General features: G+C 47.0%; 1 protein-coding gene across 1 annotated transcript in view; it reads right to left on the bottom strand.

Annotated features, from left to right (window-relative positions):
* Window positions 1-770: 770 nt before the first annotated feature.
* The window catches only part of LOC139763429 (uncharacterized), a 49,342-nt gene continuing 36,178 nt past the window's right edge, over window positions 771-13,934 (bottom strand). Inside the window, exon 3 of the mRNA XM_071689464.1 lies at window positions 771-10,621. Within this exon, the coding sequence (XP_071545565.1) occupies window positions 9,200-10,621 (1,422 nt within the window). The 3' untranslated portion in view covers window positions 771-9,199. The remainder of the gene's footprint in view (window positions 10,622-13,934) is intronic.

Below are 13,934 nucleotides of genomic sequence, written 5' to 3'. Positions count from 1 at the left end.
GATTCTGACAGCTGACTTGGCGACCAGCCGGCGAAGGATATCGCCCGGGGCACTGGGTCTGAAACCAGCACCATTCTTTCTTAATGCACAGAGCAAATCACTGAAGAAAGATGGGCGCTGGAATTTTACCTGCGAGGCGTTGCTTTCCATATTTGGTGAACTCAGTCAGAAAGTTCTTGGCGACCGGCCCGAGAGTGGGGCTAACCAGTTCCTTAATGTGGTAGGTTTTTTTTTCCCCCCCACCTGTGATATCGCTTATCTCGAAGAATAAGAGTGCAGCATACACACTTGGTACTCAGGGTCAGGAGATGATGGGTTGAGGAGACATCTGGAGGGAGATCATTCAGCAATATGGGTGCACGGGAGGGGGTCCTCCTGTAGAGGAGCAAGATGGCTTTGGGTGCAGGAGTGAAGCCAGTGGTTAGTGTTATGGCTGTTGCTGGCTTCTGTTATTGTGGTTCAAGAACAATGTTTGTGTTAGAGTTTGTGAATCATATATATGCACACACACACACACACACACACACACACACACACACACACACACACACACACACACCTTATTTACCCCTTATCTTACCTTCCTGTCCCATACCCACGTATAAACATATGTATATACGTACAAACGCACGTATATACATATATGAAAATAGAGACTCAAAAGATAAGCACACATTACAGTCGTCCATGATAATTAAGACGAACTATTCAAACAGCCAGTTGTTTACACAAGTTGTTTGGGAAACAGGGTTAGATATTATACAAACTACTTATCTTTGGCATAATCTTTTATTCATCTTGGACTAAATTCACTATTTTGATTGCAAATTGAGTAAAGAATGACTAATAAATACTACACCATTTATCCATAACATATAGACACATATTGCAATCAATTTTATTACTAAAAATACTGATATGGATTAAAATTGACACAAACCAGATGGTGACTTCCAGCGACAACAGACCTGCAACTTGGGACCAGATCTTCTCTTGAATATCTAAATAAAAAAAAACAGTTAATGTTTAACTGGTATTTATCATTATTACATTTTTACATAACCTATTTCTTTCTGGTCTATGGATATATCGTAAATTTTGGATAGTATCACAACTTAGAGGTTCGTTATATATATGAATGAACCCACAGCAAATAGAGACGTCAAGTTCTCGTCTGTGTCCCAGTAAATCATCAGGCCAACTGAAGATGTCTTGAGAAACAGACAAAAACTTGGCATCTCTGTTTTTCTGTTTCCTGTGGGTTCATTTGGATCTAAGCAGGAGATGTGAGCGTTCACATTGCTTGCTAATCACGTGTGGTTTACAAAGGAAGGAAGAGTTAGTTTTACTTGTGTCACTTGAATTACCACAGTGGTTATCACATCATTGCAGGTCTGTTGTCTTGTCACGGAATCTGTAAGGTTAGACACGCTTTCCATACAGTATTTAAAAGAACCATATTATCCTCCATGTCTGTCATTGACGTATATTGTAGTGAAGATATTCTGGTGTGTTCTCATTGAGCTGCAGCCAGAGGAATTTATGGTTCGAATAAATACTTATTTACACATCTTGCCCCAGAAATTCGTATTTCTCACAATCCGATTGGGTAACGCAACCTTTTTGTTAGACAATATGAAGATAATAGAATTATGTAATATTCGGGACTAGGTCTATAGAACATGGATACATGCATGTATTATGCAACTGGTTGCTTTTAATAGGTTCACTTAGTTTCCTGCAGCTTTACAGTCTTGCTACAGTATAACTATGGATACTAATAGTTTTGATGATCGTTTCAACTTCTTTTTTTTTTCAGGGTAAATTTTTTTTTTTTTTTTTTTAAATCACTGTTATACATCCACGAACCCCATCAACCTGGGTAGTGCTGGGTAGTGTGGGTGTTTTGGTACCCAGACGATTATGTTGGACACTTACTCACTCGCCCGTTCTTGTGGTCTGCTACTTCCCGCATACTGTACTACAGACAGCACAACTGCTGAGTGTAATGGCCGTTCCAGAACCACGAACTTTAAAAGACGCATCGTTCTTCCCACCACTTTGTCGAGGTGGTCCTTCTCTCGTTTATATCCTCTGCACAGAGTGACACAGGAATACCTTTATTATGTTCGCCACGGCTAAGAACACAGCTGACTCGTGCCACCTCTCCCCTCCCCATCAGCCTCTCATCACCAGCAATTCCTTCACCGCCTGTCTGAGAAGGTCGGCCCGGCCCGCTCGCCTTCACCGCTGTGATCTCCAGTGCAGCACGCACGCTCTGTGGGTCTTCTGTAACTTCGAACTCCCAAGCTCCTCCGCCTCACCGACTGGTACCAGTATTTTTACCGCTCGGTTGCTGAGCCGCGTCGTTTCCCAGGAGCGAAGGCTTGCCGTAGATTTCTGCCTGGACACATTTCCTTCTCTAGGACCGAATTTCTGGAATGACACTTGTAAAGACCGCACGGAATCAGAGAAAATATGTATGTTGCTATCAACCCCATCGTCTCAGACATCAATATTCAACGAATTGAAGAAGAATGTGATCATGCTTTTAACTTGCTGTCATAAGTTGATGGAACTTAAGTCTAGCCAGGTGACATCTGCAGGCCAAGATAACTGATATTTGAAGGATGAGAGGAGTTTACGGGGTGATCGCCGAGGGAGAGGAGTTTATGAGTTAGACATTGTGGAGGGAAGGACGAGTTTATGAGTTACGTTAGACATTGTGGAGGGAAGGACGAGTTTATGAGTTACATCAGGCATTGTGGAGGAGAGAATAAGTTTATGCGTTACATTAGACGTTGTGGAGGGAGGATGAATTTATGAGTTACGTTAAACATTGTGGAGGGGAAGATGAATTCATGAGTTAACGTTGAACTTCGAGGATGAAGAAGAATGTAAGCGTAGCTGGCACTGAACGTTGATGGTGAGGGCATTTCATGAGTAACGGTGAGGAAGAATGTATGAACAACACACATTCAACGTTCGTCAGGATGCGATGCTAAAACATTTACCTTACAGTATGATTAGATCATTATGTACCTGATTTCAGGACGAGATGTTGCCTCGAAAAAGAATACAAACTGCTGTAAGTCTCCAGTGGAAAGAGAGTCGCATTTATCCAAGAATCTGAACCTAGTTATCGCATCTGTAAAATTTGAACTCATTGATATTTTTTTTAATCATTGACGGGCAGAAGGAGTCATTCATTCAGCGAGATTTATGGATGATGTCATTTGTGTGTGTGTGTGTGTGTGTGTGTGTGTGTGTGTGTGTGTGTGTACAATTAAAAGCATCAACCTGAGTGTACCACCTGTTTAATGTGTTGTCACCCCGCGTCCACCACCTGTTTGATGAGTCATCAGCCCGTGTGCACCACCTGCTTGGTGAGTCATCAACCCGTGTGCACCACCTGTTTGATGTGATGTCACCAACCTGTTTAGAGCAGCGTTTGGTGTGACGTCATCCGTCTTTGGCAACCAACGTCTGAGGTGTTATTAACCTGTTACTGAAAATACTTCTGGATGAAGCACATATGTTTCGTGTTCGCTCGTGAACATGGGTATGAGTATAACCGCTAGAGGGCTGCAAATCAAGGGCTACGAGGGGGAAGAGGTGCCGGGGTGCCGGGGGGCCTCCTCAGGAGCCGTCAATGGTCTGCGTACCAGATGAATGAGTTTGGCGGGCCGTTTGAATGAGTTTGGCGGGCTGCAGCCGGCCCGCGGGCCGTATGTTCCGACACCTGTGCTCTAAAGTAAAAAGAGGCTCCATTGTGGGTTGGCCATACCACCATCACCACCACGTAATGTACAGTGATAAGAGAGAGGGAGCACCCAAGGCATACTTCGGGGAAAGCGAGGGAGAGAGTAGGGTGTAACATGTCATCATTGGAGAGAAGTGGAAAAGAAAATAAGGTGTTACGAGGAGGCACTAAATATGTGGCTGAGCCAGCGAATGAATCAGGTGAAAGATTATATACAGTATAATGGATGCAGCAGGATAGAGTAGCTGCCGGAGGAGTGGAAAAAAAAAAAAAAGATTAAGGATGAGAAGAATGGTGTGGTGAAAGGAACTGGTCCAAAAAGGACATAGAAACAACGTTGGTGGTGTTGCATAAGGAAGGGAGTGTTACTGGACATACGTGCATAAAACATAAGTAAAACATACAGATGAATTAAGAAAGTACACGAGAAATGTGAGGAATGGTACAAGGAAAAGCGTGAATATCAGAAGGGATGGTAGAGATAGAAAATTCATACAAATAAGTTGTCACTGCACAAGGATAGACTGCGAATAGGTAGAGTAAGTGACATTGAAGTCCAAGTATAACTGTAGAAAATGGGAGCGTTTTAGTGTTGAAAATGCACGGGATGATATAGCGTCCTCATTGGGTTCGGTAGCAGACGTCCTGGAACATAGGAATGAATGGCTGATGGAGGCTGGGTACAATGGAGAAGGTGAAAGGTAGGTCGTAAGGTAGCAGCAGTTGAGGTAGGAGTGAGATACGGGTCAGGAGGATATGATTGCCAGCGTTTCCACTATCGCCTTCCCCACGAGAAAGGAAGAAGATGCCAAGCAAGGACTGACAAGAGGCGTGGTAATGGAAGGCTAGAGTTAGGAAGCAAGTGGCTGAGGCGTGTGGTGTTGCTTGACTGGAGGAGTGTCTGAGATGGGATGAAGGTGAGGTTTCCCCTGAGTGATTGCTGGTGACAGACGTCCTACTGACTGCTAGGTCTCTCTCCTGGGTGGTGGCAAACGGCCTACAGACAGACTATAGATAGAGTAAAACAGACGACTGTGAAGATATAAACAATCGTGAGACAATGATAATGACATCAAGAAAGCTACCCTTCCCTGAAACTAGGGGCACAGACAGACTTTATCTTGCGGATGGTAGGATGTATTTGCCGGCATTCAAGTGTTAATGTCTGGTAATCGAGGCGTTTGTGCAGATATTTTCCGGGAGGCCAGGCCGTACGCGGGGGCGGTTCTCCAGCATCGCTCAATACTCCCATCCTACTGAACAGAACAGCTTATAATGCTGCATTATTATACATGCACGGTGATGGCCGGGGCTCTCACCTGGCCAGCTACTGTTGTACTCGCTGCCCTTGCCTCGCTTAATTGCATGGCTTCATTCAGATTATACTCCTTCTCGGCCTCGGTGTATGATTAGACGATGCTTATTGTCTCGGGTTGATGAAAAGGTAATGACGGGGAATCTCGGTGCTTGCAAGTGGCAATGGGCGATGACCCTCCGAGACGATGGCATGATTAGCCGAAATTGCCAGCCCTTACTGGCCGGAGTTTGCTTTGTGGTGTTCATAACATAAGGTAAATTGAAGATCCTTCGATACCACAGGACCAGAGGAAAGGTCATCAGAAGTCACAAGAACGAGTAATAACAACAGGGTAAAGGGTTGTTACAGGTGAGTTACGTGGTAGACGAGAGGCACTGGTTACTTCCCCCTGCAGTTACAGTAACATCCACCCAAGGTCACAGTGATCTCGCCCTCTCTACTTGTAACACATTCTACTTCATCTGCTCTCTCTCTCTCTCTCTCTCTCTCTCTCTCTCTCTCTCTCTCTCTCTCTCTCTCTCTCTCTCTCTCTCTCTCTCTCTCTCCCTCACACACACTACCCATCTGTCTGTCTACCCATCTGTCTGTCTATCTGTCCCTCCGTTGGTCGTGTGAGGCTGGGGGGCCACAGTAGCATCATCGCACGGCAGACGACCGTGTTGCTCTCTTGCTGTGGCTGGTGGTGACCTTGCAGTTAGGACACGGTTGCTCGTCTGGTTATTCATTACCATTCGAGACAGTCAGCTCACTCCCCCACCCATTAAGGATGTCTCGCTCTCTCTCTCTCTCTCTCTCTCTCTCTCTCTCTCTCTCTCTCTCTCTCTCTCTCTCTCTCGATGGTGTGTTTTTGTTGTCGTTGTTGTCGTTGTAAACCAAATGAAAGACGACTGCTATATCTCTCCAGGATGATCTTCATTATCCTCTTCGTGTACGACTTGTTTATAGTAACCGACACACTTGGCGAGTGTGATGACGGCGAGCTGGTGCAGCGGAGGAGCTGCCCCCCTGAAGGGCATGGAGGAAGAAAAACAAAAGATCCGTCTCCGTCAGCTCGGCCACCAGCACTTCCGAACCCAGATCAAATATTTCGCTAAAGAATATGATCGGTGACTCGTAATGAGCCGCCCCTGACCGCAGCCACTTATCACCTTGATACTTGCTGGGGTAATTTTCTCGAGGGCTTCCTCACCCTCCCTGACGAGAGCGGGGAAGGTTGCTGCTTCCTCCTCCTCCTCCTCCTCTCCCTCCCTCCCGTACTATGCTATAGCCCCTCATTCCTAGCGAGTACACTGGGTTCTATTGCGCTGTATTTTCTCATTGTCGAGTCCGGTCATGTTCCAAGCTTTCCCCTGTGGTGGTGAAGAAGTCGAGGTGCGCTGCTCGTCTTTCCTGTGGATTGTGGTCATACTGCACCTTCTCTCACACTGCTCTTATCCACTGTGAGGTTGGTACTCTAACACTGCTCGTATCCACTGTAAGGTTACTACTCTCACACTGTTCTTATCCACTGTAAGGTTACTATTCTCACACTGCTCTTATCCACTGTAAGATTACTACTCTCACACTGCTCTTATCCACTGTAAGATTACTACTCTCACACTGCTCTTATCCACTGTAAGATACTCTTACATTACAATCATTCATTGTTGGAAAATGTCACACTGCCCTTATCCACTGTTGGATACTCCCACACTACCCTTATATATATTGTAAAGTTCTCTGTTACTACACATTTCCACAACTGAAAACCTTCACACTCCACATCCACTGCCGAATACTGTCACACCAAGCACTCTCACTGGTGATTACTTTCATTCTGCATACCTCTTATGTTGCGCACTGTCAAACCTCATACTGTCACAGTGGATATCACCTCAGTACACTATCTCAGCGCGTTACCACAAGACATCCTACACATACCCACTACCATTGTAGTGTACACTTTCCCATCATTATGGGGTGGTCATTCTGCACATTCCCACTACCACTGAAGTGTACACTTTCCAGCCATTATGTAGTAGTACGACGACACATCTCCCAAGCATGTAAGTGCTCATCACACCACCTCACATCCACTGCATTCTGCCAGCACGCATCACACCACACTGCTGGGAGACCTGGTGGCCACCGACATACCCTGTTTAAGGAACCGGTATACTTAGCTGTTCTGTTGGCAGCGAGTGATCATCAAGAAACATTCGCGTTTCTAAGTAACATGATACTTCATATTTCCACTGTGGAGAGCTGTGACACTTCATATTCCCACTGTTGAGAGTTGTGACACTTCATATTCCCACTGTTGAGAGCTGTGACACTTCATATTCCCACTGTTGAGAGCTGTGACACTTCATATTTCCACTGTTGAGAGCTGTGACACTTCATATTTCCACTGTTGAGAGCTGTGACACTTCATATTCCCACTGTTGAGAGCTGTGACACTTCATATTTCCACTGTTGAGAGCTGTGACACTTCATATTCCCACTGTTGAGAGAGCTGGCTCTTCATATTCCTACTCTTATCTATAATTTTACATCCCCACTGGTAAATCATATGTCACATTCCCACTGTCATGTGACACTTCCCATCACCTTTGTAATATGACGCCTTAAATCACCACCGTAAAAAAAAGATACCTCATATTCCCAGTGTTAAGTGCTATTACGTAACGATTCATGATACAACTGAAGAGTCGGATTAGCTGGTCGTGATTGCTGCCTCCCTTATGTTTTAGACATGATTGAGAGTGATGTACCATTTTTCGACGGTAACGTTTAGTCATTAAAAAGATCAAGTAAACATTTCAGCTCTGACGCGGCCATTCTTAGGTTGCCCGAACAGTTGTTAGACATCAGGGATTAATAGTTTATGGCTTTTAATGTTTATAGTAGGCTTGGTCAGTATGTTAGTTGATCGCCGGTACACAAGATTGTCAAGTGACAGGAGTGTCTTAAGGAGATATAAGCTTTTCTTTTAACGTACTCTTTTTGTCGTAGTTGCCGATCTCGCTGTTCAGCTGATAAATGCGATTGAGAGGCGAGGAGAACCCTGGTATACATCTACAGGTGGGTGATGAAATCCACGGGGCAGGTATTGCAGCGTTACTACCTAACAACAAGATATATTGTCGCGGACCCTCATGTTGTTATAGTTAGATATAACCACCAGTTTACCACGTTGTAATGATGTATTCGGTTCATGATGATGTTATAAAGATGTAACCAGTTAGTCATGCTGTTATAAAGTTGTAACAAGCTTGTCATGATGTTATAAACATGTAACCAGTTAGTCATGCTGTTATAAAGTTGTAACCAGCTCGTCATGATGTTATATAGCAGTTAGTCATGTTGATATAGCCAGATATAAACAACAGTTACTTCACGTGATGATACAGTCAGTTCGTTATGATGTTATAGCTGAATACAAACGCGAGGTCTTCATAATCAGAAGATTGGAAAGTGATATAAGTAACAAGTACCTTCAACTTATAACAGTGAAAACAAAGCCAAACTTGGACTACTTCCTCATTCAGATCTTGGTATTGCATCGTCTCATTTCATGCGGAGATAACTTCGCTTGCATATCTTCCTGGCAGTGCCAACTCGTGGGATATAGCAAAGACAGTGACCTTTTTTTTTTGATACATGTTTCAGCAACCGTTACCTAATGTGAACACAAGAAATAGTGTCTTTATATAATGTATATAGATGGACTAATGTTCCCTCTGTTACTGGGTCAGTTCATTTGAGTTAAAAGCATGATTACCACTAAACTGTCACCACTCTGAGGGACGTGATGACCAGTGTTGTGTAGTGACTATTTACAGGAACATCCCCTCTTGGCCAAAATGTTCCCACACAGGCGGCATCATCGATTTTCTTTTTTTTTTTTTGGGTTGGCCCCGAAGCATATCACTAGCGAGCCATACTGGAGGCCACGGGCAGAGGTGGAAAGGACACTGTACTGGTCTGGCAGGTGGGTGGGGTCGAGATACCCGCCGCCGGCAGGGAGGGCCTGGCTTCTCGGGGCTGCATAATGCGTCTTTTGATGCAGTACGAAGGCATTGAATACGACACTTGCTTATGTGGTATGAGGCAGCGAGAAGGGCGAGGCGACGATCTTAGACTAGGACATGGTCGGCTGTGGGAGTGGCGACGGGCGCCGGTGCGACGGCCGGAGGGTCGAGGGTCTCCCGCGGTGACCGCGTCTCCGACAGACTGCGGGCGCCGGGCTGTAGCTTCTGGGTGTCGGTCTGATTGGACGAGTCTATGCAGGGTGGTCGCCGGCGGCCACGAGGCCTCCCCCGGGTCTGTCCGCCGGGCTCGGTACCGGCGACACCACCCAGGGTGCCTGTGGTGGGCGGGGCGGTGGAAGGGCCGGGAATCTGAGCCGCGGCTCCTTGGAACATGTCCGTTCGACTCTCCCACACCCCGACACCCGCGTCGGCCACGCCGGGTGACGCGCCGTGGCCCTCCCTGGGAGGGGGCAGAATCCCCAAGGGTAAACACACCCGGTACGGGACGTAGCCCTCCGCACCGTGCGCCGTGCGGACGTATAACCAGTCCCGTGTTTTGAACACAGCGTTAACGATTATTCCTAGAGGCAAGAACGGTCGTACGGGCTGCTGGTTCTGTGGATGCGGTTCAGGCGTGCGACGCATGTTATGGAGGCGCGTGGCCGAGGCCAGGACCATGGGCAGGTTGGCCGGGCGTGAGGGAGACGCCCGGGTGAGGAGGGCCTCTAGGTCACTCACCTGGTAGCCATAGGCCACACCCTCCCCAGGCTCTCGCCCCGACTCCAAGTTATCGTAGCAGCCGGGGAGGCGAGCTAGGACGCCGCCCACTACGCCCATGCCGCCCCCGGGCTGCGAGGAGCCAGCAGAAGGGGAATAAGGCTGCTGTCCACCATGGCCGCCGCCGGCAGGAGGGAGGGAAGTAAGCGGTGGCACTGCGTTGTTGGCCGGCGGGCGGTCCCCCGGGGGAGGGCGCGGGCGGTGCTGGTGGGACCTGGTGGCTGAAGAGCAACGAACCCGGCGGTCGACGCCGTTGCCCGCAGGCCCCCGAGGTTCACTCGACACGCTCCGTACTCGTGCCCCTTCCCCTTCTGCGGGCACGCCAACGCCGCATCCTCCGCCAATGCCTACCCCTACGCCCGGAGACATCGTTGCACCTCCTGACGGGTCCATAGGAGGCTGAGACGGCCACGTGTGTTGTGGATTGTGTCGCCAGCCGCTCGTAGTCCCCCCAGCAGCGCCGCCTCCAGCCACCATGGGCGGGGAAGGGGCGGCTCCCAAGCCCTGGGGGGCAGCACCCAGCCCCTGAGGCGTAACGGGTGGTGGTGGGGGCCTGGCTTCCCGGCGGCGTGCCCGGGCCTCGCCCATGTCGAGGTAATGATGGTCACGGGTGCCTAGCATGGCAGGGTGGTGCGTGGTTGGGGCGTCGGCCAACGTAAGGTCGGCCAGCACGTCCGGCAGTGTCCCCGCCCAGTCACACTTGTCGCCTCCGCCGCCGTGGTTCCTGCCTCCCCCGCTGCTGCTGCTCACCTGCCGGGGACACAACCGATGTCAGACGACATTAGTATTACTGCTGACGGGGGTAGTAAAGTAACTGTTGTCTGTCACACGTGAGAATAACATCCCTAAAAGACTAACAATTACATTCTGTATGAATACAAGCCATGGAATAATCAGAGGAGGAATGCTTACTGGCTAATACACATAATAACAAAATACGACATGCGTAGAGTTGATATTCAGAGTAATAAGAATATATTTCTCAAAGACACCAGTGACACATCAGGAATATTTCTCACCAGCATATCTGAAAAGTACCTACCTTGTGAACTATGTGCACAGTCTTCAAAGTAGTAGCTCATTGTCTAGTTAGAAATCAGAGGAATACAGAGGGCCTAAAAGAGAAGCATCACATTTACGCCAGATGCGCTTACGAGTTGATTGTATTGATGTGTAATTGTAAATATAAAGACGGTTATTACTGAGTAGAAGGTTGATTATTGATGAATAACATCTACGTACACGGCACACGACCACTCAAGAACCTGTATGCAAGGACTGGTGGGAAGTAGAATGAGGTTATGTCATGTATAAGGAAACCAGTTCCATACCTCAAGGTTTTCTTAAGGATTAGAAGTGATTATGTTTTAGATGTAAGTGGAAAAAAAAATACTGTATTCAGTTTTTTGATAAAGAATTTAGCAGGCAATAGCTATCAGACGTTTCTGAACTAGTTGGCAGTGAAGCCAAGAGTCTTGAAGGAATGGTTCAGCATGCTATCAACCATCCTTACATACTGAACACTAATTAGCTCACCCCCGATCCTCCGTGTTCGTCTTTCCGACGTGGGTCAGGCATAATCTGTGAAACTGATCAAGTCTCAAGCGGGTTTATATGTAGGTTTACCGCACCACTGCCATCACTCAACTGCTTACCTCGGTATACCATCGTCTGACAGTACCAACTGAGTATATTTCACGGTGCATATACTTCCATGGGTGTCGTTTGTTTTTTGCATGCATATTTTGTATATGTATATTTTGAGATGGAAGGATGGAGCGAAAAAGATTTCGAGTAATCTGGGGCATGAACATGCAGGAGAGTGAAAGGCATGCTTAGGATAAAGTGAATTGGAACGTGGTGGTATACAAGGGTCGATGTGCTGTCAGTGTACTGAACCAGGGCATGTGAAGCGGCCGGGGCAAACCATGGAAAGGCCAATGGTACCTGGTTTTAGAGAGGGAGCTATGGTGTGGGTGGATTACACATGACAGCTGGAGAATGGATATGAGCGAATGAGACCTTTCTTCGTCTTCGTGGCTTACACGGGAAATGGCAATCAAGTGCGAAGATGAATTCTATTGTCAAAATATAAGAATCTTTGTCACGTTTGACAGTGATATTCATTATCAGAATTTCTAAAGGAAGGAGAATTTGTAGAAGTGTCCTGTGGTTTCTCGCACCGTAATGAATATGATACTGAGTGATAGCATGAGACGAACTGCATTCCTTGGTTTATTTACATTGTGTTGATAGGCAGTTTCTGCCTACACATCTTTCTAAATGTAATTCGTTTCGTTTTTCAGTTTGAGACCACCACTATTCAACCCAGCAAAAGCAAACAAACCTGGAAACCTTATATCAAGGAACGCAAAATCTTCTTCCTGAAAGATGGGTTGATGTATAGAAAATGTAATCATTTGTCTTGTGAGCAACTACTTCGTAAGTACAGGGTTTATACTTGTCCCACTGTGGAGCACTTCACTCATCTCTCAGTCAGCTTAGAATGGAACCAACAGCCTTCCATCCGTCTCATTAATTTCCCAGGTATCACCTCTGTCAACCCATCCCATTCTGTCCGCCGCGATGTCTCAGTTTCTCCCTGTCTTGCAGGTATTATTTTGACTTTCTGTCGCGCGTTGTCTACGTTTGTCCCTACTACTGAAGGCTATGACCCGCTGCAGGCATTTGGCTGTTGCTTCCATTACTTTTTTTGTGTGTGTAGCGACCGTCCAAACGAAGACTGACCGTTAGGACACCACCTCCTTGAGCCGAACAGCAAATCTATTTAGTTCTGTTCCTTCTTTAAGTCTTTCCGTCTTACTTCCATAAAGAGTTAGGTCTATAGACACCTTAAGAAGCCCTGATTAATTTCATTCTTCTGCACGCACCCTATTTTCTTGCCATCTGGGATGACCATGTCAGACACACACACACACACACACACACACCTTGAAAGATTAAAGAATCGATCACAGATGACGTTGTTGTGAGCGCCTCCACTTGCGAATATGACGCCGCCGGGCGCCCACGACACTGTGACCATTATCATCACTATCCCGACGATGATTACCGTCTCCTTCAGGTCACACTGTTGTTATCACCAGCGCTATCTCTCTTACCGATCATAAGTATCAGAATCCACGAGGGCCTTTTTTTTTTTTTTTTTTTTTGGTCGCCAAAACCAACACTGTTGTTCGTTCCATTGTCCGTCACACGACACAGCTTGGAGTAAAAGTATGGTCCATCACCACACCGCCGCCAGTCACCACACCACGCCACACCACACCACTGCCAATCACCATTCCCTGGGCGTCACGATCAGCAGATACAAATACATGGGGAGTGACTGTTGTCTGTGTATTATGTCTTGTGTAATAACGCCTTCACGTAGATCATATTACTGCTGATAGTCATTCTTCTTTTTTATTCTAAGCCGTAAAGGTTGTGTGCAAGGAAGGCTTTAACAAGTCTCGTCCGGGAAGGAAGGCAAAATATGCAGTCATGGTAAAAATAGAAACCAGCAGAAGACTGCGACATCCGTGCGAGTGTAGGTATGTGTCTGTACGTGTGTGTGCGTGCATGTGGCGAGAGTGCGTGCACACGAACAGACACTTGGCCACAGGAAGCTCCAGGCGTTGCCCACGCAGACAAAAAAAAGAGAGAAAAGAAAACATTACACCGTAACTTCGGTGGAAGAAGTAATGGGCCGGCTATTTTTAAGTCTGGAGGGACACAGCAGTTTACGATCCCGGTCTCCGACGACTTGAGACGGACGTAACCATTCATATTGACAGTAGTCCTGGTCGTTAGGACAGTGTCATGCGTTGCGTCACACACCAGCCATCAGGGAACAGTGACGGCTGTATGTGACGTGATATTGATCTCCACACATCCAACTGTGTAATGAAGACGCTCTTGTCTTCATCCAACTCTTGCCTTGTGCGACGCCACACCGTGCCGACGTGCCCCTGGCACTGAGGTAACATCCCTGGGTCTTTTGATTTGATATTGACTCTGATGGTGACGATGCCATGTCCAGTAGACTAACTCACTCCCTCTC

The sequence above is a fragment of the Panulirus ornatus genome, chromosome 47 (assembly GCF_036320965.1).
Source record: "Panulirus ornatus isolate Po-2019 chromosome 47, ASM3632096v1, whole genome shotgun sequence".
Taxonomy (NCBI): domain Eukaryota; kingdom Metazoa; phylum Arthropoda; class Malacostraca; order Decapoda; family Palinuridae; genus Panulirus; species Panulirus ornatus.
Note: the sequence above shows the minus strand (reverse complement) of the source record. Positions and strands in the feature narration are given on the sequence as shown.